At 47.6% G+C, this 27,027-nt stretch overlaps 1 protein-coding gene and 1 long non-coding RNA gene across 2 annotated transcripts in view; both read right to left on the bottom strand.

Moving 5' to 3' along the window:
- The window catches only part of LOC140389154 (uncharacterized), a 181,570-nt gene that overhangs the window by 25,666 nt on the left and 128,877 nt on the right, over window positions 1-27,027 (bottom strand). The window contains exons 18-19 of the mRNA XM_072473313.1: window positions 14,273-14,314; window positions 13,692-13,781 (exon numbers count right to left, since the gene is read on the bottom strand). Coding sequence (XP_072329414.1) covers window positions 13,692-13,781; window positions 14,273-14,314 — 132 coding nt within the window. The remainder of the gene's footprint in view (window positions 1-13,691; window positions 13,782-14,272; window positions 14,315-27,027) is intronic.
- Window positions 15,816-20,465, bottom strand: LOC140390496 (uncharacterized). The gene is made up of 2 exons (XR_011934656.1): window positions 20,011-20,465; window positions 15,816-15,978 (listed from the first exon to the last, which is right to left on the bottom strand). It is a non-coding gene; the product is annotated as an uncharacterized lncRNA (long non-coding RNA).

The following is a 27,027-nucleotide window of genomic DNA, read 5'->3' as shown; positions in this document are numbered from 1 at the left end:
TTGTCTTTTTCCTGTGTGAATACTGATGAAAAATATTCATTTAGCACCTCTCCTATCTCCTCGGACTCCAAGCACAACTTCCCACTACTGTCCTTGACTGGCCCTACTCTTACCCTAATCATTCTTTTATTCCTGACATATCAATAGAAAGCTTTAGGGTTATCCTTGATCCTACCTGCCAAAGACTTCTCATGTCCCCTCCTGGCTCTTCTTAGCTCTCTCTTTAGATCCTTCCTAGCTAACTTGTAACTCTTGAGCGCCCTAACTGAACCTTCATGTCTCATCTTTACATAAGTCTCCTTTTTCCTCTTGACAAGTGTTTCGACTGCTTTAGTAAACCACGGTTCCCTCACTCGACCACTTCCTCCCTGCCTGACAGGTACATACTTATCAAGGACACGCAGTAGCTGTTCCTTGAACAAGCTCCACATTTCCATTGTGCCCATCCCCTGCAGTTTTCCTCTCCATCCGAGGTATCCTAAGTCTTGCCTCATCGCATCATAATTGCCTTTCCCCCAGATATAACTCTTGCCCTGCGGTATATACCTATCCCTTTCCATCACTAAAGTAAACATAATCGAATTGCGGTCACTATCACCAAAGTGCTCACCTACCTCCAAATCTAACACCTGTCCTGGTTCATTACCTAGTACCAAATCCAATATGGCCTCGCCTCTCGTTGGCCTATCTACATACTGTGTCAGGAAACCCTCCTGCACACATTGGACAAAACGGACCCATCTAATGTACTCGAACTATAGAGTTTCCAGTCAATATTTGGAAAGTTAAAGTCCCCCATAACAACTACCCAGTTGCTTTCGCTCCTATCCAGAATCATCTTTGCAATCCTCTCCTCTACATCTCTGGAACTTTTCAGAGGCCTATAGAAAACCCCTAACAGGGTGACCTCTCCATTCCTGTTTCTAACCTCAGCCCATATTACCTCAGTAGATGAGTCCTCATCAAACGTCCTTTCTGCCACCGTAATACTGTCCTTGACTAACAATGCTACCCCTCCCCCTCTTTTACCACCTTCCCTGAGCTTATTGAAATATCTAAATCCCGGCACCTGCATCAACCATTCCTGTCCCTGCTCTATCCATGTCTCCGAAATGGCCACAACATCGAAGTTCCAGGTACCAACCCATGCTGCAAGTTCACCCACCTTATTCCGGATGCTCCTGGCATTGAAGAAGACACACTTTAAACCACCTTCCTGCCTGCCGGTACACTCCTGCAACTTTGAAACCCTACTCGTGACCTCACTACTCTCAACCTCCTGTATACTGGAGCTACAATTCAGGTTCCCAAGCCCCTGCTGAACTAGTTTGAACCCTCCCGAAGAGCATTAGCAAATTTCCCCCCCCCAGAATATTGGTACCCCTCTGGTCCAGGTGCAGACCATCCCGTTTGTAGAGGTCCCACCGACCCCAGAATGAGCCACAATTATCCATAAATCTGAAACCCTCCCTCCTGCACCATCCCTGTAGCCACGTGTTCAACTCCTCTCTCTCCCTATTCCTCGTCTCGCTATCACGTGGCACGGGTAACAACCCAGAGATAATAACTCTGTTTGTCCTAGATCTAAGTTTCCACCCTAGCTCCCTGAATTCCTGCCTTACATCACCATCCCTTTTCCTACCTATGTTGTTGGTACCTATGTGGACCACGACTTGGGGCTGCTCCCCCTCCCCCTTAAGGATCCCGAAAACACGATCCGAGACATCACGCACCCTGGCACCTGGGAGGCAACACACCAACCGTGAGTCTCTCTCGTTCCCACAGAACCTCCTATCTATCCCCCTAACTATGGAGTCTCCAATGACTAATGCTCTACTCCTCTCCCCCCTTCCCTTCTGAGCAACTCTGTGCCAGAGACCTGAACCCCATGGCCTAACCCTGGTAGGTCCCCCCCCCAACAGTATCCAAAGTGGTATACTTGTTACTAAGGGGAACGGCCACAGGGGATCCCTGTACTGACTGCTTCCCCCCAGCCCTCTCACCGTCACCCATCTATCTTTATTCTTCGGAGTAACTACATCCCTGAAGCTTCTATCTATGACCAACTCTGCCTCCCGAATGATCCGAAGTTTATCCAGCTGCTGCTCCAGTTCCCTAACGTGGTTTCTGAGGAGCTGGAGATGGGTGCACTTCCCACAGATGAAATCAGCAGGGACACTGACGGCGTCCCTCACCTCAAACATTCTGCAGGAGGAACATTGCACGACCTGCCCTGTCATCCCCTCTAGATTAAAAAAAAAGTAAGAAAGAGCTTACCTGTTGTTCACTCCCCTTCTCAGCAAGCACTCACTCAGCAACCTCTGCGCCCCGCACGATAACACCAGAGGGAAAATAAATAAAAACTACTTACCAGTCACCAGCCAATCCCTTACCTGCAGGCTGTGACTTCACGGTTCAACTTTCCACTTCTACCTGCCCTCGAGCCTTCCTCTTGATCCTTACCAGCGGTTGGTTTTTTTTTTGGTTAGAGGAGGGGGTAGGGAGAGAAACACTGAAGAAGTGTTTCGGGTTTAAGTGTCACTTGACAAGAGCTCCTCCACAAACCACCTCCAAGTTAGGGTGAGCACACGGACGTATGCAAATTTCCCCTGCAACGGCCAATCAACAGCTCCGCTCTACTGCCCTCTGCTGGATGCTTGTCTTCACTTGAACAGCTAGGGTCTCTTGTTCAGGTACGCCTCCAAGTTAGGGTGAGCACGCGGACGTATGCAAATTTCCCCTGCAACGGCCAATCAACAGCTCCGCTCTACTGCCCTCAGCTGGATCCACTGCAGCTTGCTAGTTCACTGTGAAGAGGGACCCCAGTGTGCAAGTCTCTGCTGCACCACTTCATTGCCTCCTCATGGTGACTCATGACAACGAGTCTCGAAGCTGAATTGAGCGGATCTTTGAGGAACCTTGGACCCCGAGAGGTGATATGGATACCCACTGGTGCGTGGACATGCCCTGCTGTCCCACAGACAGGTCCCAGCCATGGGTATTATTTGCCTCAGATCAGGAGAGTCAATAACAATGACTCAAAAGGGGAGTTAGGAGGGCGAAAAGAGGGCATGAAATGTCACTGGCAAGCAGGGTCAAGGAAAATCCAAGGTCTTTAAACATATATAAGAGCAAGAGGGGAGCTAGGGAAAAAGTAGGCCAACTTAAGTAAAAGGGAGGGAAGATATGCATGGAGTCAGAGGAAATAGGTGAGATCCTTAATGAGTACTTTGCATCAGTATTCACCAAGGAGAGGGACATGACGGATATTGAGGCTAGGGGTGGGTGTGCGAATACTCTCAGACATGTCAGCATAATGAAGGAGGAAGTACTGGATATCTTAAAATGCATTAAGGTAGACAGGTCCCCTGGGTCGGATGGGATATATCCCAGGTTACTGTGGGAGGCAAGAGAGGCGAGGACCTTAACAGATATCTTTGCACATCTTTGACCACAACCAAGGTTCCAGAGGACTGGAGATTAGCCAATTCTGTCCCTTTGTTTAAGAAGGGAAGTAGGGATAATACAGGTAATTATAGACTGGTGAGCCTGACATTAGTGGTGGGTGTAGCGCACAATGACTTACGAGAGAGACGAATAGAGATGAAGTCGATGAGGCTTTATTAAGCGTGACTTGTTCCCCGCAGTTCAGCAACAGACTGGAGCGGCGGGGAGAAGCACGGGTTCTTATACTCCGCCTTCAGGGCGGAGCTAGGGGTCAACAGCCAACCAGGACCCGGGATCTGTCAGCCAATAGCATCACGGCTTCACAGTCCCACATGACCCCTAATACATACTACCACATTCACCCCTTGTTAAAAATGAACCCGGCGGGGTGGTGGTTCGCATGGTGGTAGGGGTTTACAAGGCTGGTCCTGGGAGGAAATATTTTGGGCATGTCATTACAATCTTAGCCCTACACTGGGCTATGTACAAGGTTTGTGAAACTATTTACAATATTCGTAAGAGAAAAAGAACATTTTCGTTACAGTCCAACAACATTCTTGGTGTCACACCGATGCCACGAGTCGAGCGGGCGGTCTGGTCTTCCTCGTCGATCGCCTCAGCCCCCGTGGTGGTGCAGGTGCTTGTTCCAGCGTTGTCGTCTCCGGGAGCGTTTCGGTGTCTGTTTCTGTTTCACTCCTGGTCGGACACGGGAGGAGGACCGATCCTCCCGGGAAGGGGGCGGTCGCGGGGTGCGCTGGTAGCACGGAGGGGATGATCGGTGTCGGGGGTGTGTGTGTGTTGCCGGCGGGCGCCAGGTCTCGCAGGGAGACAGTGTCCTGTCGGCCGTCGGGGTACGCCACGAAGGCGTACTGCGGGTTCGCGTGGAGGAGGTGAACCCTCTCGACCAACGGGTCCGACTTGTGCGCCCACACATGTTTCCGGAGCAAGATGGGTCCTGGGGCCGCCAGCCAGGTCGGCAGCGACGTTCCGGAGGAGGACTTCCTGGGGAAGACAAGGAGGCGCTCATGAGGCGTTTGATTAGTGGTGGTACACAGTCGCGACCGGATGGAGTGGAGAGCGTCCGGGAGGACTTCCTGCCACCGGGAAACTGGGAGATCCCTGGGAGATTCCAGACCGTGCCGTTTTCCCTCTCTACTTGCCCGTTCCCCCGGGGGTTGTAGCTGGTCGTCCTGCTCGAGGCTATACTATTGCTGAGGAGGAACTGGCGCAGCTCGTCACTCATGAAGGAGGACCCCCTGTCGCTATGGATATATGCGGGGCAACCGAACAGTGTGAATATGGTGCTAAGGGCTTTAATAACTGTGGCTGCTGTCATGTCGGGGCAGGGGATGGCGAAAGGGAAACGGGAGTACTCGTCCACCACGTTCAGAAAGTATGTGTTGCGGTCGGTGGAGGGGCGGGGCCCTTTGAAATCCAGACTGAGGCGTTCAAAGGGGCGGGAAGCCTTGATCAGGTGCGCTCTATCCGGCCTGAAAAAGTGCGGTTTGCACTCTGCGCAGATGTGGCAGTTCCTGGTGACTGTACGACCTCCTCCACAGAGTAGGGGAGGTTGCGGGACTTTATAAAATGGTAGAACCGAGTGACCCCCGGGTGACAGAGGTCCTCGTGGAGGGCTTGGAGACGGTCTATTTGTGCGTTGGCACATGTGCCGCGGGATAGGGCATCGGACGGCTCGTTCAGCTTTCCGGGACGGTACAAGATCTCGTAGTTGAAGGTGGAGAGCTCGATCCTCCACCTTAAGATCTTGTCATTTTTAATTTTGCCCCGCTGTGCATTATCGAACATGAAGGCTACCGACCGTTGGTCAGTGAGGAGGGTGAATCTCCTGCCGGCCAGGTAATGCCTCCAATGTCGCACAGCTTCCACTATGGCTTGGGCTTCCTTTTCCACTGAGGAGTGGCGGATTTCTGAGGCGTGGAGGGTTCGGGAGAGGAAGGCCACTGGTCTGCCCGCTTGGTTGAGGGTGGCCGCTAGAGCTACGTCGGAGGCGTCGCTCTCGACCTGGAAGGGGAGGGACTCGTCGATGGCGCGCATCGTGGCCTTTGCGATATCCGCTTTGATGCGGCTGAAGGCCTGGCAAGCCTCTGTCGACAGAGGGAAGGTCGTGGTCTGTATTAGCGGGCGGGCTTGTCTGCTTACGGGGGACCCACTGGGCGTAATATGAAAAGAACCCCAGGCAACGTTTCAGGGCTTTGGAGCAGTGGGGGAGGGGAAATTCCATGAGGGGGCGCATGCGTTCGGGGTCGGGGCCTATTATCCCATTGCGCACTACGTATACCAGAATGGCAAGCCGGTTTGTGCTAAAAACGCACTTGTCCTCGTTGTATGTGAGGTTCAAGGCTTTAGCGGTCTGGAGGAATTTTTGGAGGTTGGCGTCGTGGTCCTGCTGATCGTGGCCGCAGATGGTTACGTTGTAGAGATACGGGAACGTGGCCTGCAACCCGTGTTGGTCAACCATTCGGTCCATCTCCCGTTGGAAGACCGAGACCCCGTTCGTGACACCAAATGGGACCCTTAGGAAGTGGTATAGACGCCAATCTGCCTCGAAGGCTGTGTACTTGCGGTCACCTGGGTGGATGGGGAGCTGGTGGTAGGCGGACTTGAGGTCCACGGTGGAGAAAACCTTATATTGGGCAATCCGATTTACCATGTCGGATATGCGGGGGAGAGGGTACGCATCTAGCTGTGTGTACCTGTTGATGGTCTGGCTAGAGTCTATGACCATCCTTTGCTTCTCCCCGGTCTTTACTACTACCACCTGTGCTCTCCAGGTACTATTGCTGGCCTGGATTATGCCTTCCTTCAGCAACCGCTGGACTTCAGACCGAATAAATATCCGGTCCTGGGCGCTGTACCGTCTGCTCCTAGTGGCGACGGGTTTGCAATTCGGGGTGAGGTTTGCAAACAAGGATGGCGGTTCAACTTTGAGAGTTGCGAGGTCGCAGATAGTGAGTGGAGGTATTGGGCCGCCGAATTGGAATGTTGGGCTCTGCAGGTTGCACTGGAAATCTAATCCCAGTAATGTGGGCGCGCAGAGTTGGGGAAGGACGTCGAGCCTGTAGTTTTTAAACTCCCTCCCTTGCACCGTTAGGTTCATGATGCAGAACCCTTTGATCTCTACGGAGTGGGATCCTGCAGCTAGGGAAATCTTTTGCGCACTTGGACGGATGGTCAAAAAACAGCGTCTTACCGTGTCGGGGTGGATGAAGCTTTCGGTGCTCCCGGAGTCGATCAGGCATGATGTCTCGTGTCCGTTGATCAGCACCGTTGTTGTCGTCGTCTGGAGCGTCCGGGGCCATGATTGATCCAGCGTCACCGAGGCCAGTCGTGGTCGTAGTGTCTCAGCGTCTTCTTCGGAACCCGTGGAGCCGTCGATGCTGGGGTCCTTTGTTGTCATCCAAGAGGGCGGCGTCCATGAATCGCACGCGGCCGGGGTTGGACAAAATGGCCGCCCCCATGGATCGCACGTGGTCGGGCGTGGAAAAAATGGCCGCCCCCATGCATCGCACGTGGCTGGGGGGTCACAAGATGGTGGCGCCCATCCTCCCCTTGTGGTGGCCGGGACCCAAAATGGCGGCGCCCGCAGGTCGCACATGGGGCGCTGGGGGGGGGTTGGGGAGCGTTTGGGATGCGCTGGGCTCTTTCTTCTCCGGGGACTGCGGCGACCCCCCGGGACCGGCACACAGCCGCGAAATGGCCCTTTTTGCCGCAGCTCTTGCAAATAGCTGCGCGGGCCGGGCAGCGCTGCCGGGGGTGTTTCGCCTGCCCGCAGAAATAGCAGCGGGCCCCCCCCGGGATGATCTGGCGTCTTCACCGCGCAAGCCTGTGAGGGAGGGGGGGGTTTTTGTCGCGACGGGGGTCCACGGAGCCCAAGGGGCTGCCGCGCGGTCGGGGCCATAGGCGCGGGCGTTTTGCGAGGCCACATCTAGGGAAGCTGCAATGGCCCGTGCCTCTGAGAGTCCTAGCGACTCTTTTTCTAAAAGTCTTTGGCGGATTTGGGGAGCATTCATACCTGCCACAAACGCATCGTGAATTAACATGTCCGTGTGTTCAGTCGCGTTTACCGGTGGGCAGCTGCAGCCCTGTCCCAAAATTAGCAGCGCGGCGTAGAACTCCTCTAACGATTCTCCGGGACTTTGCCGTCTCGTTGCGAGTTGGTAGCGTGCGTAGACCTGGTTCACGGGGCGAACGTAGATGCTCTTCAGTGCTGCGAGCGTCGTCGGGAAATCCTCTGCGTCTTCTATGAGAGGGTAAATTTCCGGGCTTACCCTTGAGTGCAGGACCTGCAGTTTCTGGTCTTCTGTGATCCGGCCGGGGGCCGTTCGGAGGTAGCCTTCAAAACAAGCTTGCCAGTGTTTAAAAACTGCTGCCGAGTTCACTGCGTGGGGGCTGATCCGCAGGCATTCCGGGGCGATCCTGAGCTCCATAGTCCTTTAAGCACGCTTAATAAATTGTAGCGCACAATGACTTACGAGAGAGATGAATAGAGATGAAGTCGATGAGGCTTTATTAAGCGTGACTTGTTCCCCGCAGTTCAGCAACAGACTGGAGCGGCGGGGAGAAGCACGGGTTCTTATACTCCGCCTTCAGGTCGGAGCTAGGGGTCAACAGCCAACCAGGACCCGGGATCTGTCAGCCAATAGCATCACGGCTTCACAGTCCCACATGACCCCTAATACATACGACCACAGTGGGGAAGCTGTTAGAGAACATCCACAACACAAAGAGGGACAGGATTTATTCACATTTGGATGCAAATGGACTTGTTCGTGATAGGCAACATGATTTTGTGCAGGGAAGGTCTTGTCTTATCAACTTGATAAGAGTTTTATGAGGAGGTGGTAAAATTAATTGACAAGAGAAAGGCTGTGGATGCTGTCTACCTGGATTTTAATAAGGCGATTAGCAAAGTCCCTCATGGCAGACTGGTACAAATGGTAAAGTCCCATGAGATTCGGGGTGTGCTAACCAGATGGATAAAGAACTGGCTGGGCAACAGAAGACAGTAATAGTGGAAGTGAGTTTTTCAGAATGGAGATCTGTAACTAGTGGTGTTCCACAGGGGTCAGTGCTGGGACCACTGTTGTTTGTAATATATATGTAAATGATCTGGAGGACAATGTAGATGTTCTGATTGACAAGTTTGAGATGACACTAAGATAGGTGGAGTTGCAGATAGTGAAGGGGACTGTCAGAGAATATAGATAGATTGGCGAGTTGGGCAGAGAAATGGCAGGTGGAGTTCACTCCGGACAAATGTGATGCATTTTGTAAGATCAAATTCAGGTGTGAATTATGCAATAAATGGCAGAATCCTTAGGAGCATTGGCAGACAGAGGATCTGGGCGTTCAGGTCCGTAGTTCCATGAAAGTGGCAATGCAGGTGGATAAGGTGGTCAAGAAGACATATGGCCGGAGCATTGAGTGCAAGAGTGGCAGATGGTGTTACAGTTGGATAAAACTTTATGCAAAGGATGGTAATTACAGCTTCTGTTGAAGATTTCAGATTCTTGGAATATTGCGTGCAGTTCTGGTCGCCACATTACCAGAGGACGTGGATGCTTTGGAGAGAGTGCAAAGAAGGTTTACCAGGATTGTGCTTGGTCTGGAGTGGGTTAACTATGAAGATAGTTGAATAAACTCGGATTGTGTTCGTTGGAAAGACGGAGGCTGAGGGGAGACCTGATTGAGATCTACAAAACTACGAGAGGTATAGACAGGGTGAATAGTCAGAAGCTTTTTCCCAGAGTGGAAAACTCAATTACAAGAGGGCACAGGTTCACGGTGAGAGGGGGAAAGTTTAGGAGAGGTGTGCAGGCCAAGGTTTTCATGCAGAGGCTTGTGGCACAGTGGTTAGCACTGGGACTGCGGCGCTGAGGACCCGAGTTCGAATCACGGCCCTGGGTCACTGACCGTGTGGATTTGCACATTCTCCCCATGTCTGCGTGGGTTTCACCGCCACAACACAAAGATGTGCAGGTTAGGTGGATTGGCCACGCTAAATTGCCCCTTAATTGGAAAAAAATAATTGGGTACTCTAAATTTTTTAAAGAAAGTTCTTCACGCAGAGGTGGGTGGGTGCCACTGGAGGTGGGGAGACAGGCATGATAGCAACGTTTAAGATGTATCTTGAGAGACACATGAATGGCTGGAGAATTGAGGGATACAGAACGCTCGGGCAATAAGTAGTATATCTAAATAAGAAATCTGGATTGGCGCAGGCTTGGTTGGCTGAAGGGCCAGTTCCTGTGCTGTCATGGTCTTTGTTCTTTGAGTGGAATCCCACGGGCCACTATTGATCCCTTTAAGGAGTACTAGATTTTACCTTCCAGCAATCAAGTGGGTTCTAATCGTAGGGACCCTTGCCCTTGCTCAGGGTTCTGTTTATGGAGGATGCAGCCAGATAGCTGATTATTTGTCCTTCCTCTTACAGGTGAAGAGACAAACATAGGATGTAGCAGTTTACAAGTTATAAGCCAAACCTGATCGACAGAAGGCCTGGGGCCACAGGTAAGCTCTGACGGTGAGAATGATCATATTCTACTGGCAAGTCATTGGCTGCCTCAAGCTGGACAGCCCCCAGTCAATAAGGTATCTACTATGTCCACCTTCCTGTATGGGTGCGTGAGGATTTGAGATCCTGACAAGCAGGTGGTAGACGAGTAAATGAGAAATAAAATGTGAGGATTCTTTACCTTAGAAGGTGGAATGTTAGTACTCGGGCACACATGGGGACCTGCAGCCCAAGGTGGTATCAATCAACTATGAGCTACACAAGTTCAGCATTGACATTGTTCCTCTTCGAGAGACTAGAAGGGCAGAGATTCATACTTTCAACTGATGGGCGGCACAGTGGCAAGCACTGCTGCCTCACAGCTCCAGGGTCCCAGGATCAATTCCGGCCTCGGGTGACTGGCTGTGTGAAGTTTGCATATTCTCCCCACATCTGCGTGGGTTTCCTCCGGGTGCTCGGATTTCTTCCACAGTCCAAAGATGTGCAGATTAGGTGAATTGGCCATGCTAAATTACCCCTTAGTTTAAAAAAAAAAGGTTAGGTGGGGTTATTGGGTTAAGGGGATAGGGTGGAGGCGTATGGTGCTCTTTTCAAGGGCCAGTGCAGACCTGATGGGCCGAATGGCCTCCTTTGGCACTGTAAATTCTATGATTCTATGTGACAAAACTGCAGCTGACTACCGTGAGCATGAGGAATGAACTGTCAACAAACAATCTGACACAGATAATAGGGGATAGGGTGCTGTAACTTCTGAACACCTCATATCTCTTCATCTCTTATCAGAAAGGGATTCTGTTACCATCATCCATGCTTATGCACCAAATTGTATGCCAATATCAAAGGCCAGGGTTTTCTGGTCTCTCCACAGGTGGGCCCACCGAGGGGGATGTGACAAGTTAACCAATTGTCCATTGACTCACGGATGGTCCGGAGGATCCTGGGGTCGGAGAATCCTGGCTGAAGATGTCTTCTACAATACTCGAAATAATATTCCAGAACATCTGCAGCAAGTATTTCTTAAATGCTTTTAGCGATATGAGTTTCACTGGCAGAGTCTACATTTGTCCCTAATTGTTCCTTGAACGGAATGATCTGCTTGGCCATTTCAGGCAGTCGATTGTCAACCATATGGCTGTGAATCTCACGTAGGCCGTAGGCCCTTATATCCTGCTACACTATTCAATAATATCATGGCTGATGTGTTTGTATTGAGTTCTACATAGCCCTGAAAATCTTTGATTTCCTTGCCAAACAAGAATCTATCGACCTCCGCCTCAAACATATTCAATGACCTGCCCCCCACCGGCTTCTGAGGCAGAGGGTTCCAAAGTCATATAAACCTCAGAAAAAAATCCTCCTTATCTCTGTCCTAAAAGGCTGACCCCTAATTTTAAGAGCCGCCCCCACCCCCCCCTCCCCACCCCCCGAGCACAGTGGCACTATGGTTAGCACTGCTGCCTCAACAGTGTCAGAAAGCAGGGTTCAATTCCAGCCTTGGGTGATTGTCTGTGTGGAGTATGCATATTTTCCCCATGTCTGCGTGGGTTTCCTCCGGGTGCTCTGGTTTCCTCCCAGAGTCCAAAGATGAGCAGGCTAAGTGGATTGGCCATGCTGAATTGCCCCATAGAGTACAAATTAAGTGCAGTTTAGGTGGGGTTGTGGGTATAGGGCATGGGAGTCGGCCCAAGTAGGGTTCTCTTTCAGAGGGTTGGTGCAGACCCGATGGGCCGAATGGCCTTCTTCTGCACTACAGAAATTCTATGATTCTAGTTCTGGACAAGAGGAAACATCCTTTCCATTTCCACCTTGTCAAAACCGTTTAGGATCTTGTTATGGGAGAGGCATTTTCAGAACCCCAAAATGTATCATGGAGTTCAACCAACCTCCCCCTTTAATGTATTGTTATTTTTCCGAGCACACGGCTTGTTCTCCAGGTGTGGGATTACAATTACGGACACATGGGTTTTTAAACACAAAACAATATTTATTCCATGAACTCAACTTAACCTTTAAAATAAACATTGGATCATTTAACACCCATTGGATCATTTATTTCAAAGATAACCCCGAAAATATTACAACACTAAATAATCCTTCAGTTATTCCTTTCAACATCCAAGAGACTTAACACCTTTAAACAGAAACACATCAGGTTAAAGACTTTACTATTATGAGTTTAAATCACCCAAATGATCCAGAGATAGTCTTTCGTGGCAGAGATCACAGCAGATCCAGCTCACTGCAAACACAGACACACCCCAAGCTCTTTTCCTCAAAACTGAAACTCAAAACAGCAAAATGGCTGATCTAAAACCCAGCTCCACCCACATTCTGACATCACTGCATTTCTTAAAGGTACATTGCTTAAACATCCATTTCTTAAAGGCACTCTCATATGACAATCTTACATACTTCAATCAAGTCACCCCTCACTCTTCTGTGCTCCAGTGGAAACAAGCCCAGCCTGTTCAATCTTTTCTTAAAAGACAACCCGCTCATTTCACGTCTCAATCTAGTACGCCGCCTCCAAACTATTTCTAATAAATTTACATCCTTCCTTAATTAACGAGACTAAAATTGCACACAGCATTCAAGATGTGGACTCACCAATGCCCTGGATAACTGAAGCATGACAGCCTTACTATTTTGTTTAATTCCTCTTGTAAAAAAGGATAGTGTTCCATTAGTTATGACTGAAATGGAGAATTAGGAGTACAGGAACATACAAACATATAACCAAGGAGCAGCCCCATTCAACCCCTCGAGCAGCCCCATTCAACCCCTCGAGCAGCCCCATTCAACCCCTCGAGCAGCCCCATTCAGCCCCTCGAGCAGCCCCATTCAGCCCCTCGAGCAGCCCCATTCAGCCCCTCGAGCAGCCCCATTCAGCCCCTCGAGCAGCCCCATTCAGCCCCTCGAGCAGCCCCATTCAGCCCCTCGAGCAGCCCCATTCAGCCCCTCGAGCAGCCCCATTCAGCCCCTCGAGCAGCCCCATTCAACCTGCTCTGCCAATTAATTAGATCAAGGCCGATCTGATCATAACCTCAAATCTGCCTGCCCCCTAAAGCCTGTCACCATCTTGCAAACAAAAAACCTATCCACCTCCCTCTCTTAATAATATTCAAAGACTCAGCTTCCACCACCTTTTTAGGACGAGAGTTCCAAAGATTCATGACCCTGAGTGAAAAAAAACATAGATTGGCTTTTGCTTCTGAAGTAATAGAATTGCAACAATTGTGAGAGGAAATTATGGAAATATGCAAGAACAGAAAGTGATGAAAATACAGAGGAGATCAATCAGAATGAATGAAGAGAAAGGATAAGTTCTGGTTTTTTTGTGTAGTGTGCACCCTTTGTCCTGGCCTTTACTGGAACTTACTCTACAAGATGCCAGTGAATGTAAAATGAAACAGGTTACATGGTGACATCAAGATGAACTTGATGATTGGCCATGATCATAATGAATGGTGGAGCAGGCTCGGAGGGCCGAATGGCCTCCTCCTGCTTCTATTTTCTATGTAAATATTCCTGGAGAGAGAACAGATTAAGATGCAGAAGATGAAGGATAGGTGAGTTTCCTCCACAATCTCATTATTTGGGCCTTGATTTCCAGTTTGTGAAAACTCACACATGAGCTAAGCAGGTGAAGCTATTGCTTCAAAAAAATTAAGAATTCCAGTCAGATTACATTGATGGTTCCATAACTTACCCAACATTACATTATGAAGACCAAGTAGGAAGAATATACTGAAGCATCTTCCTTTCATCACTGGGAGGGAAATGATTGAAGTTTTTTCACCTGAAAAATATTCCCAGATGTATTTCTTAATGAAACATATCTACAACACTGGGATTAAGTGTGTTAACTTTCTTTCCATTCCATTCCCTGATGTTTTAATTGTGGCTTGATCCATTTGAAATTCATCAATTACTATTTCTTGTCAAAGCAATGAAGTATAGAATTCCAGCCAAACACATTGAGTGTTTGGACAACATTATCTCACAGCATTATTTCAGGGCTTGAATATTTTACTTGCGAGTTCTCCATGTTCTTAGTTGTAGCCCTGATAACAAGTTGGTGAAGCAACAATCCTTCCTTACTCGGTATAGATTTATTCAGAGTGAAATATTACAGGCATTTAAATCCTGACTCAACCACACCCCAATGTCAGTAAGCATCTCTTTGTACTTGTCAATCAAATAATCAAGTAAACAAATTAACAAATGGTGGCATTTTCATTTCATTGTAAAAGGGGGAAAGAAACGCAACTTTTAAAATTAGAATCTCACCGAGTGCTCGTGTAACCATCCAATGTTCTCCAGCTGTACATACTTAACCTCAATTGATATAATTAACATTCTTAGGTGAACTCATTTTTATTCTATCGTTAGTCACCTTACAAGCTTCCCTATTTTTAAAAAGGGAAAACAAGCCAAACATTCCTCAGTGAAGGAATTTTCACAAATGTTACAGATAATCACTGATCACGAATTATTGTAAAAGCAAAATACTGCAGATGCTGAAATAAAGAAAAAGATCTGGGAAAAAGCAGCAGGGAGTGGAGAACATTGTGAAATCAGCATCGTGTTACACAACAGGGAAAAGTCTGATACATAGGGAGGGATTCTCTGCTTCGCCAGCAGTGCACGCACGCCTGCGGATTTCCCAATGGCGTGGCGGTTGCCACATTGGGAAAACCCATTGGCCGGGACGGAGGATCCCCCTCAGGTTTCCTAACGGCTTGACAGGGTAAGTGCTGAGAGGATGTTTCCCCTCAAGGGAGAGTCTAGGACCAGAGGGCATAGTCGCAGAAGGGGGTGCCGATTTAAAACTGAGATGAGGAGGAATTTCTCCTCTAAGAGAGTTGTCACAGAGAGCTATGCGGGCAGAGTTCTTGAGTATATTTAAGGCTGAGACAGATAGATTCTTGATCAGTCAGGGAATCAAGGGTTACGGGGAAAGGGCAGGAAAGTGGACATGAGGAATGTTGAATGAGCCATGTTCCTATTGAATGGCAGTGCAAGCTAGAGGGGCCGAACGGCCTACTCCTGTTCCTATTTCTTATGCTCATGGTTATCAGATCTCTGGGTTCGAAACAAATGATAAGAACTTATTCTGTCCTTCATGAGATATTGCTGCAAATTCACTTGGAGCACAGCGCAGACGGGTCACTTCATTGTAAGGATATTGTTGCCATTCACAGAGGATAGCATAGCACGGTAGCCTTGTGGATAGCACAATTGCTTCGCAGCTCCAGGGTCTCAGGTTCGATTCCGGCTTGGGGTACTGTCTGTGCGGAGTCTGCACATCCTCCCCGTGTGTGCGTGGGTTTCCTCCGGGTGCTCCGGTTTCCTCCCACAGTCCAAAGATGTGCAGGTTAGGTGGATTGGCCATGATAAATTGCCCTTAGTGTCCAAAATCACCCTTAATGTTGGTTGGGTGGGGTTACTGGGTTATTGGGATGGGGTGGAGGTGTTGACCTTGGTGAGGTGCTCTTTCCAAGAACCGGTGCAGACTCAATGGGCCAAATGGCCTCCTTCTGCACTGTAAATTCTATGATAATCAACAACCATGATTCCAGGCATCAGGAATTTACACTGAGGCAGGGTTGAAAGAGCTGGAGGTGTTCCCTTGCCAAATGGAGAGACTGGTAGGTGGTTTAATTTAACACAAAATTGATTAAATTTCATCCAGGTGGCAATCCTGCGGTAGTAAAAGGTTTAAGAATTAAGAGGCAAATAGGTATTAGAAAGTTAGGAAGTTAATTTGTAACTTTTCACTTAAAAATTAACAAAAGTACTTGAAAACACGAGGAGCAGGATTAGGTTACATACCTCCTCAGGCTTTTCTTTGCATTCAAGGGATTCAAGGGATGTGGGCACGACTGTCTACAGCAGCATTTAGTGTCTATCTCTAATTGTCCTCGAGATGGTGCTGGTGGTGAGATGCCTTCTTGAACTGCTGCAGTCCATGTGGTGTAGGTATACACACAATGCTGTTAGGGAGAGAATTTCAGCATTTGAACCAACAAGAGTGAAGAAGTAAGACCATTAGTCGTAGGAGCATTAAGTTGGCCATTCAGCCCATCGAGTCTGCTCTGCCATTCAATGAGATTATGGCTGATCTGGTGTGATATTCCTCAACTCCATTTTCTCACCTTATCCCCATAAACCTTGATTCCCTGACTGATTAAAAATCTGTCTATCTCAGCCTTGAACATACCCAACGGCCCAGCCTCTCTGCAGTACAGAATTCCACAGATTCACTACCCTCTGAAAGAAGAAATTCCTCCTCAACCTTGTCTTAAATGGGCGACCCCTTACACTGAGATTATGCCCACTGGTCCTAGCCTGTCCCACAAGAGGAAACAATCTCTCAGCATCTACCCTGTCAAACCCCCTGAGAATCGTCTATGTCTCAATAATGCTGCCTCTCATTCTTCTGAACTCCAATGAGTACAGGCCCAATCTACTCAACCTTCATACGAAATTCCTCCCTACCCACAATCAACCTAGCGAACCTTCTCTGGACTGCCTCCAATGCTGCTATATCTAAATTGAATAGTTTTAGCAAGACTTCCCTATTTTTATGCTCCAATTGGTGATATATTTCCAAGTCTGGGTGGTGTGTGACCGAGAGGGGATCTTGCTCCTATCTGCCTAATGCCTTTAGGTAGCAGAGGTCACAGGTGCTATCAAAAGAGCCTTGGTTAGCTGCTGCAGTGCACCTTCTAGATCAAACTCTGCTGTCATTGTGCTCCAATTGTGGAGGGAGTGAATATTAAGCTGGTGGGTAGGTTTATTACCATCAAACCTGATCCTCTAATTCAAAATCACTTTCCCATCGCCATCCCAAAATCGTTTGAATCTCGGAACGTTCCAAAAATCTTTGAATCACAGTCTTGAATCTATTCATTGACTGAACATCGACAGCGCGCTGGATCGAGAATTCCAAAGATTCACAACCTTCCTGAATGAAGGATTTCCTCTACCTCAGTCTGAAATGATGATCCTGTGACTGTGACCTCTATTTCGAGACTCTACAGCTGGGGAAACAGCCTTCCATGAACTCAATGAGATTGCCTTTCATTCTCCTAACCTGCAGAGGGTACAAGCCCATCTCACTCAATCACTATTAATAGGGAAATCTTATCTCAGGAATCAATCTATCGAACTTCAAATTCATTCCAAGTATATCCTTCCTTAGGTGCAGGGACCAAACTCTACACAGTATTCAAGATGTGGCCTCTCCAGATTGCGTTGAGTATTCTATACACTAATTTATTCATTCACCAGATAAGAGTGTGGCTGCTAAGTCCAGCATTTATTGCTCATTTTTGATTTATCTTGAGACAGTGATGGTGGTGAATGATTGTTTTGCTTGGCCATTTTGGAGGACAGTTGAGACTTAACATTGCTGTGGGACTGGAATATAGACCAAAAAAGGTTGGCGGTTTCTTTCTCTAAAGGAAATTACTTAACAGATGATATGTTTTAATAATGACAATCCATTATTTACAGTCACCATTACTGTTATGAGCCTTTTATTCCACATTAATTAAATAACTGAATTTGATATGACAACAGGCGTGGAGGAATTTGAACTCAAATCTCAACCACTGAATTACTTGTTCCGTAACATCGGGGGAGCTGTAATCTACAAGGCTACGATTCAGGTACTGAAAAGTGGCTAGTTTCATTTTTTTCTCCTTTTGGCCGGTGCGGACATGATGGGTGAATGGCCACTTCCTGCACCGTAGCTTTTTGATGGTTCTATGCATTGTTTTCCTTTCTAATTGCTTTATTTAAGTTACTGTGTTTCTGCCACCAAGTCTCTCCCCGCCCCCCCGACCTCCTGAACACTTAGTTCATAGAATCCCTACAGTGCAGAAGGCCATTCGGCCCATTAAGTCTCCACCGACCCTCAAAAAAAGCAGCCCAACCCAGGCCCAATCCCCCTCCCTATCCTTGTAACCCCACCTAGGGACAATTTAGCCAGGCCATTCCACCTAACCTGCACATCTTTGGACTGTGGGAGGAAACCGAAGCACCGGAGGAAACCCACACAGACACGGGAAGAAAGTGCAAATTCCACACAGACAGTCGCCCGAGGTCAGAACCCTGGCACTGTGAGGCAGCATTGCTAACCACTGTGCCACTGAGTCGCCCCTTTCGAACGTTGGGGGGTGATCCATCCGGTCCAGGTGCTGTTGCTTATCGCGCCACTGTCCCAGCCTTTGCCCTTGGTCTCGTACTGATCTAATATTGTTGCAGCGAGTACAGATGCTCCACCCCATCAACAATGAATCCAATTTAATATTGACCCAACAGGTTTATCCAGTCATCCTACGGACCTGAACAGTCAAAAGTTTGATGTCTGCCTATTAATGCGAGTGAACTGCTCTCAGTTGGGTCAGGGACTATAATACACTGCCCCATTTTAGAAGGAGAAATATTATGGCATACATTCTTGAGCATTATACTGTAAGTGCACAGGCTAGGGACAAGATCAGGTCTGGTCGAGGAGTATGCCACCATTCAGAGTCAGACATTAATAATGGGCATTTGAGTGAGAAAAGGACAATATTAATTCTTAATTGTTTAGGAAGCAAGATTAGTGAGAGGAAGATAGAACTGTGTTCCCAAACATACGATCACCATGAAACTATGTTGTTACTACAGAGAAGGTGGATGTGGTGGTGTAGCACTCTCAATAGACTAGTAATTCAGAGACCCAGATGAAATTTGAATTCAATAAAAGTCTGGAATTGAAAGTCTGATGATGAACATGAAACCCTCAGCGATTGTCATAATCTGGTCCTTTAGGGAAGGAAATCTGCCGTCCTTACCTGGCTTGGCCTACAGGTGACTCCAGACCCTCTTAACTGCCCTCTGAATGTCACTCAGCTGAAGGCCGATTAGTGATGGATAGTAAAAATACTGGCTCAGCCAGTGATGCCCACATCCCATGACAGTAAAGCAACACCACCATCCTTCTCTGCAGTAACAACATGGTTTTATGGTGATGGTGTATTTGGGAACACGCAGTTTTGTCTTCCTCTCACTAATCTTTCTTCCTAAATAATTAATGCTGTCCTTTTCTCACTCAAATGTCCACATCCCATGAATGAATTAAAATTTACAGCAGAGCACATCCACACAAGCCTCCAAACTCAAACTCTAACCCACCCTTTTTGCTTCATCTCACCCTGTCACCATTTATTCCTTTCTGTTTCATGTAACTATCTAGCTTGCTCTTAAATGCATTTATGATTTTGCCTCAATCATTCCATCGGGTAAAAAAATTCCACATTCTAACTTCTAACCAGTCTCTGGATAAAGAATGTTTTCCTAAATTCCTTACTGAGCTTATAAATTACTATTTTATATATCTCCCCTCCCCCGCCCCACTACTGGATTCTCCTCTATCATGTCAAATCCCATCACAATTGTAAAGACCTCCACCAAGCCCATTCAGTCTTATTGCCAACAGACAATGCCTCCAGTTTGTTCGGGTTCTGACTGACGGGGATACAACTACTCTGGATCAAACAGGGCAATGAGAGTAGGGGACACTTTAGGAGAATTGGGAGAGGATTTCTGTGGAAAATTCTGTCTAATTCCAGACGCTGCAAATCTATCCACGGATGTGTGTCAACAGAAAATTTCACTTCTTTCTGGACTCAATCCAAATCTAAACCCACACAGCCCAGCAACAGGGAATTCCACACATTACTGAGCTGGAAAGTTCCTGATGCAAACATGTAAATCCCAGTACTGGTTCAGGAAGGAGAGAATGGAGAAGGATTCACATCTCATGGCCCCTACAGAATCCCCGTTGCTTCTTCCCATTATCCTGAACTCAGCACAAAAACTGACCTCTTTCCTTCTCCGCCTCCCTCTCGGGAGCCGACAGGTGGGACACGGCAGCGGCTTTAACACTCATCGGTTCCCGGTGAAAGATCCGAAAGTGAACCCTTTAACCCAGTGATTCCCATTCAACTCTGTGAGGCGAAATAGCCACTTGCCTGTTCAACACTTTGAGCAGCCGTTCTCCGTCTCCCTGGGAGAGCTCCTTACTCAGAACTTCCTGACGGGCACTTGCCCCGGCTCACTTTGGGTGAGTTTGGAGCTGGGCGGGACTGAGTGAAGTGAGGAAATCCGGGGACCTGATCCTCTCAAATCCTCTTTTCTTACGAAACTATAAGCAGACATACCAAAAGAAAAACTGAACAATCATACAAGGACACTAGGAAACCAACTAATGCAAAAAAATGAAACTGGTGAATTGAAATAATGTCATTTGCTTTATCCACCAGTCCTGCAGTGCCCAGTGCTCTCAGTTCAATCTGAGGACACTGTCCCCGGGGTCACCTGGAAGGGAAACATCAATTGGAGTGACTACATTCGCAGGCCAAAACCAGGAGCTGTAGAGAAACACCAGGCTCCAAGTTCTCTTCTTCACAGAACACACCCATTTTTGTTAACATAACGTGTCTCTCTTTCGAGGACATTTCATTAAACATACCTATAAAAAATATAATTACCAGGGCAACTGGCCATTTGGTGTTCCCTGGGTGGAAAGATGATGTAAACGGTTCCAGTTTGAATAGTTGAGGAGAACATGGACAACCTCACAAAGCGGGCAAGGGAAGTACAACAGTTTTTTTCCCCCAATCACTTTCAGTGTACATAAATTAGTTCCAGGAAAATAAATATAAATGGTGCAATATTATAACTGACTTGGTGGCATCTGTATTTGGAACATAAATTTTTCCTCAATCAATGTCTGTCTTTGGAATGTAAATACTTCCTCCGTCAACATCTGTATTTGGAATATAAAACCCTTCCTCACAATCAACACCTGTATTTGGAATGTAAATACTTCCTCACCATCAACATCTGTATTTGGAATGTAAATACTTCCTCCTCATCTACATCTGTATTTGGAATGTAAATACTTCCTCATCATCAACATCTGTATTTGGAATGTAAATACTTCCTCATCATCAACATCTGTATTTGGAATGTAAACCCTTCCTCGCCATCAACATCTGGATTTGGAATGTAAATACTTCCTCATCATCAACATCTGTATTTGGAATGTAAATACTTCCTCATCATCAACATCTGTATTTGGAATGTAAATACATCCTCATCACCAACATCTGTATTTGGAATGTAAATACTTCCTCATCGTCAACATCTGTATTTGGAATGTAAATACTTCCTCATCATCAACATCTGTATTTGGAATGTAAATACTTCCTCATCATCAACATCGGTATTTGGAATGTAAATACTTCCTCATCATCAACATCTGTATTTGGAATGTAAATACTTCCTCGCCATCAACATCTGTATTTGGAATGTAATTACTTCCTCATCATCAACATCTGTATTTGGAATGTAAATACTTCTTCGCCATCAACATCTGTATTTGGAATGTAATTACTTCCTCATCATCAACACCTGTACTTGGAATACAAACCCTTCCTCTCACCAAAATCTGGATTTGGGAATGTAAATCTTTCCTCACTGTCAACATCTGTATTTGGAATATAAAACCCTTCCTCACCATCAACCTCCAGATTTGGAATGTAAACCCGTCCTCGCCATCAACATCTGTATTTGGGATGTAAACTCTTCATCAGGAGTGAAAGAGAAATGAGGACAGGATGGATTAGGAAGAGGGGAAAGAGTCAAAACTGAACACTGTGGATGCTGAAAATTAGTAATAAAACCAAAACAAAACCCAGCACTGCTGAGTCAGCATTTTCACAATGAGAAACCGTGTCAATGGGCAGAGCATTTCCAGCTAATTGTTGCGGCGGATAGATTCTGCACTGTCTCCCCAACTGGTCAAATGGAGAGAAATTGTGGCAGGTTTTGCGTTTGTGAGCTAATTGGTTACGCAGAGGCAAGTATCTCGCTCAATCACGTGGCGGATCAGCAACTGATTTGTCTACCTCACTGTTATCTAAGAGTTTCAATGGCCCGGGTGCAATATTTATTCATTTATTTATTAATTTTGAAAAAAATTCCAATTAAGGGGCAATTTAGCATGGCCAATCTACCTACCCTGCACATCTTTGGATTGTGGGGGTGAGACCCATGCAGACACGCGGAGAATGTGCAAACTCCAATGGACAGTTACCCAGGGCCGGGATCAAACCTGGGGTCTCGGCGCCGTGAGGCAGCAGTGCTAAGCAATGTGACACCGTGCCGCCCTCAGGTGCCATATTTAAATGCCGCCCGAGCGTCCAGACTTCACTCTCTCCAGCTTCAGGAGACCTTTAGAGGTGGCTGGCTACAAAAAAGCGAAGGTTGCATCTCACTCCTACCACAATGTGCTCCAGGTTTTGTGCAGAGCTGTTCAGCAGAACACCTCACTGCCACGTCACAGCAGTCAGAAGCAGGGTTAGCCCAGGTCTGCTGGACTCTCGGGGCTCCTGGAGATCGGGCACCCGCTCAGTCCAAGTCAGATGATTGCTGATTCAATGCTGGAGATCCAACAACAGGAGGCAGATCATCAGACAGAGATTCGGCAATCACTCAGCAACTGGAGAGAAGGATGGAGGTGCCCGTTCGCGCTCTGTATGATGTTGTGGCTCAGATATACCAGCACCTTGAGGTCATCATAGAGATCTTAGTCCAGCAAGTCTTGCCAGATCTGCACTCGGTCCTGGTCTCCATGATCACAGACATTTCTGGAATCCATCCATGGCTAGGTGATGGGGGGTGGGCACTTTAACCTTCCCTTAGGTGCTCCTTCTCCTCAAGGAACCATGACAGGACCCTCAGTCAGCCATAGGAAGGAAGAGCATCAGTCATTCACCAGGGGTCCTCCCTCTCAGGATACCCCAAGGATGTCCAGCTACTCAGAACAGCCTCTGCCTGTGACTACGTCCACTCCAGCTGCTCAGGTCAAAGAGGGTGCACTTGCCCCTGAGCAGGTGACCCTTTAGTCAGGCCGTCGGGCCACCAGAGGACGTCTGTCACAGTCATCACAGACATCAGAACATAGCAGTCAGCAGGCTGCCTCTAACTCTGCTCTGGATGTCAGGGATGTACCCAGGTGTAGTAGTACGGTGAGGAATATGAAGAAATATTGAACTCACATTTGCGTCACGAGTGAGCAACCACTAAAAATATTATGTTTCAGTTTATGTTGGCATGGACAGCTTGGTCAACTGAAGGCATGGTGATTGTGTACACGTGATACTCTTATTTGGAGGTTTAGCCATCCTCCCAATCAGCGATTGTCTCTCTCTTTCCGAGACTCACATTTGTGTGGTGTCAACCTCACTGAAGATCGTTCCGGCACACTCGTGCGACATCATGGAGGTGTGTTACAATCTTTACTGGAAGTGTGTGCTTTATGCACTTGTAAACCTTTATACCCTAACGACACACCGTTGTGTGAGGGCAGCTCAGCAGCCTTGAGGGATTAGCTGTCGTCTATCAGTGGTAGTGTCAAAGGGCAAGAACTGGGCGGGAGGAGGCTATCCCCAGCCATATCCTCATCTCATTGGCCGTTGTCATTTCTCATTAGTGTGGCGACAACTGCATTGAGCAAATGTTGTAGCCTTCTCGCTGGTGTGTCGACTTTCACTTCCCAGACTGAGCATATGCAGCACCCATCACTGACCTGGTGAGCCATGAAGCTATCTCCGGATATCATTGCTTTCATGACAATATTTAAGTCCCAATCAAGCTATGCAACATCATCTGATAACTTAAAATGGATCAGTGAAAAAATTGACTGTTCCATTGAGCCGCTTCTAAAACTTCTTCAAAACATGTTACTGTAAAATTCTACTCAAGTCTAAATTCTGAACTTCCTGTCCATGTGACTAGCTGGACATGTCTTTGAATGCAATGGAGTGGCATTAATAGACAGGAAGAATGTGTCCATCTCCCCTTGACTTCACTTTACCCCTGGAATCTGGTGGCAATTAAAGTGGCATTGGCATGTCTCCCAAATCATACTTCCACAATGGTGTTATCTCATGAAGGCTGACCCTCAGCTCCCTCTTCAGTCCTCCCTTCATATTCTGAGGAACTCTCACCCCATCCATTTCTCCCTCTGGCAAGGCACCACCCTTTTGCAGCACGAGGTTGTGAAGGGCGCAACACACACCATTGATGCAGGACACCCTCTTTGCAGTGCCCAACCTGAGTGTTCAAAACAGCAGAAGCACATCTACACATGCCAATGCTCTGCTCGATTAGGGACCATGTGGATCTGTGAGCTGCATTGTACCTCTCCCCTGAAGCACTCTGAGGCTGACACAGAAGAACAAAGAACAAGAAGAACAAAGAAAATTACAGCACAGGAACAGGCCCTTCGACCCTCCCAGCCTGCGCCGATCCAGATCCTTTATCTAAACCTGTCTTCTATTTTCCAAGGATCTACTTCCCCCCCGCCCGTTCATATATCTGTCTAGATGCATCTTAAATGACGCTATCGTGCCCCCTCTACCACCTCCGTTGGCAAAGCGTTCCAGGCACCCACCACCCTCTGCGTAAAAAACTTTCCACGCACATCTCCCTTAAACGTTCCCCCTCTCACCTTGAAATCGTGACCCCTTGTAATTGACACCCCCACTCTTGGAAAAAGCTTGTTGCTATCCACCCTGTCCATACCTCTCATAATTTTGTAGACCTCAATCAGGTTCCCCCCTTAACCTCCGTCTTTCCAACGAAAACAATCCTAATCTACTCAACCTTTCTTCATAGCTAGCACCCTCCATACCAGCCAACATCCTGGTGAATCTCCTCTGCACCCTCTCTAAAGCATCCACATCCTTCTGGTAATGTGGCGACCAGAACTGCACGCAGTATTCCAAATGTGGCCTAACCAAAGTCCTATACAACTGTAACATGACCTGCTGACTCTTGTACTCAATACCCCGTCCGATGAAGGCAAGCATGCTGTATGTCTTCTTGACCACTCTATCGACCTGCGTTGCCACTTTCAGGGTACAATGGGCCTGAACTCCCAGATCTCTCTGTACATCAATTTTCCCCAGGACTCTTCCATTGACCGTATTGTCCGCTCTTGAATCAGATCTTCCAAAATGCATCACCTCGCATTTACCTGGATTGAACTCCATCTGCCATTTCTCTGCCCAACTCTCCAATGTATCTCTATTTTGCTGTATTCTCTGACAGTCCTCCTCGCTATCTGCAACTCCACCAAACTTAGTATCATCTGCAAACTTGCTAATCAGACCACCTATACATTCGTCCAGATCATTTATGTATATCACAAACAACAGTGGTCCGAGCACAGATCCCTGTGGAACACCACTAATCACCTTTCTCCATTTTGAGACACGCACTTCCACCACTACTCTCTGTCTCCTGTTGCCCAGCCAGTTCTTTATCCATCTAGCTGGTAGACATGTCCTCAAACAACAATCAAGTGTCGGCACTCTGGCCCTTTGAAAATCTCAGGCACCTGGAAGTGACTCAGAATGCATGAGTCATGATATCTCCCAGGATACCTGGCACACACAGCATTATATGCTTCCATTGATCAGACACATTGGTTGAAGATTGATGCAGTGGAACCCTTTATAGTTGATTAACTCCCATGGCATGCTGCCTTGGAACCCTCAAAGCTGCTGCACTCTCGAGAAGCCGTAGATAGCTTCAAACCAATTGAATCCTACAGCCTGGCTATATTCATCAAGTGAAAATCTCACAGAGTGATTTACTTTCTTGTAGATTACATCGGCGACCTCCTTGATGCTATATGTGCGGTGGGCTGTGAAACATCGCACAAATTCTCTGAGAGGCCCTGAAATGATCCACAGAGGAAATTGAGGGGAGTGTGGTGACCTTCGATGCCACTGGCAGGAGGTAGGGTCCAGAGGAGGTTCACAAGAATGATCCCTGGGGTGAAGAGCTTGTCGTATGAGGAACGGTTGAGGACTCTGGGTCTGTACTCGTTGGAGTTTAGAAAGATGAGGGGTGATCTTATTGAAACTTACAGGATACTGCAAGGCATGGATAGAGTGGATGTGGAGAGGACGTTTCGACTAGTAGGAAAAACTAGAACCAGAGGACACAGCCTCAGACTAAAGGGATGATCCTTTAAAACAGAGATGAGGAGGAATTTCTTCAGCCAGATGGTGGTGAATCTGTGGAATTTACTCCCTGGGTTTGGCAGGGAGTGAATGAAGGAAGGAGAGACACAAGATATTTAATTTACTTTTTATTTTCTGACATTTCTCTTTGTATTGTTTTTATTTACAGTCTGTTTGGGATATTGAATGTATAATTTAGAAATTAAATAACAGATTTAGTGACAACCTGTTGTCAATGATGGTTTATAACCCCCAACCCCTGACCTCTGCCTCTGACCCTAATCACGAGGTCAAGTCATTGTGACATCAGGGATGATGTGACCAGCCTGAGGGTCCACCGCTTTTCCTGACTCGGAGCAGATTCGAGTCCACTTCTTTTCATCGCAAGTTTCAAAGAAAGGATACACTTTTCCGGCAAATTTGTTCCCAGTGAAGGTGTGGAGATGGGACTTGGTGTCCACGTTGTAAAATGAAACTGTCCCAGACTCATAACTGAGATAAACTCCCACCTTCCAGGGATCTGACCAACAGGGAGAGGACATACAGGTGAGCTGTTTGTATTAAACTGATCCATACAGCGTCCAATAGTCCAGAATCCAGTCTCCGGGCTCACTTGGCCAACTCTCTCCCTGTCCACGGACTCTGCAGCTACTCCCAGACTCCAGTACCGATTCACTGCTACCTCCCAGTAATGCCTCCCCGATGTGAATCCCTCTGACCTGAGTACACATGGCCTGTCTGTAAACCTGTTCCCACTGTCTTGGAGACTTCTCTGGGTCCGGGTTCGGGTCAATCTCAAACTCTTCAAATCCTCAGACACCTCGAGCCAGGGATGTGCCATTCCCTCATCCAGCGTTACAGGGACTGGGAGAAAAAGCAGAAAATTAGAGAGACTCACTGGGGATCGGGGAAAGATTCACTGGGAATCCGGGGGAGACTCACTGGGGA

The sequence above is a fragment of the Scyliorhinus torazame genome, chromosome 14 (genome assembly GCF_047496885.1).
Source record: "Scyliorhinus torazame isolate Kashiwa2021f chromosome 14, sScyTor2.1, whole genome shotgun sequence".
Lineage (NCBI taxonomy): Eukaryota > Metazoa > Chordata > Chondrichthyes > Carcharhiniformes > Scyliorhinidae > Scyliorhinus > Scyliorhinus torazame.
The sequence above is the reverse complement of the archived record's forward strand: the minus strand, read 5'-3'. Positions and strand labels throughout refer to the sequence as shown.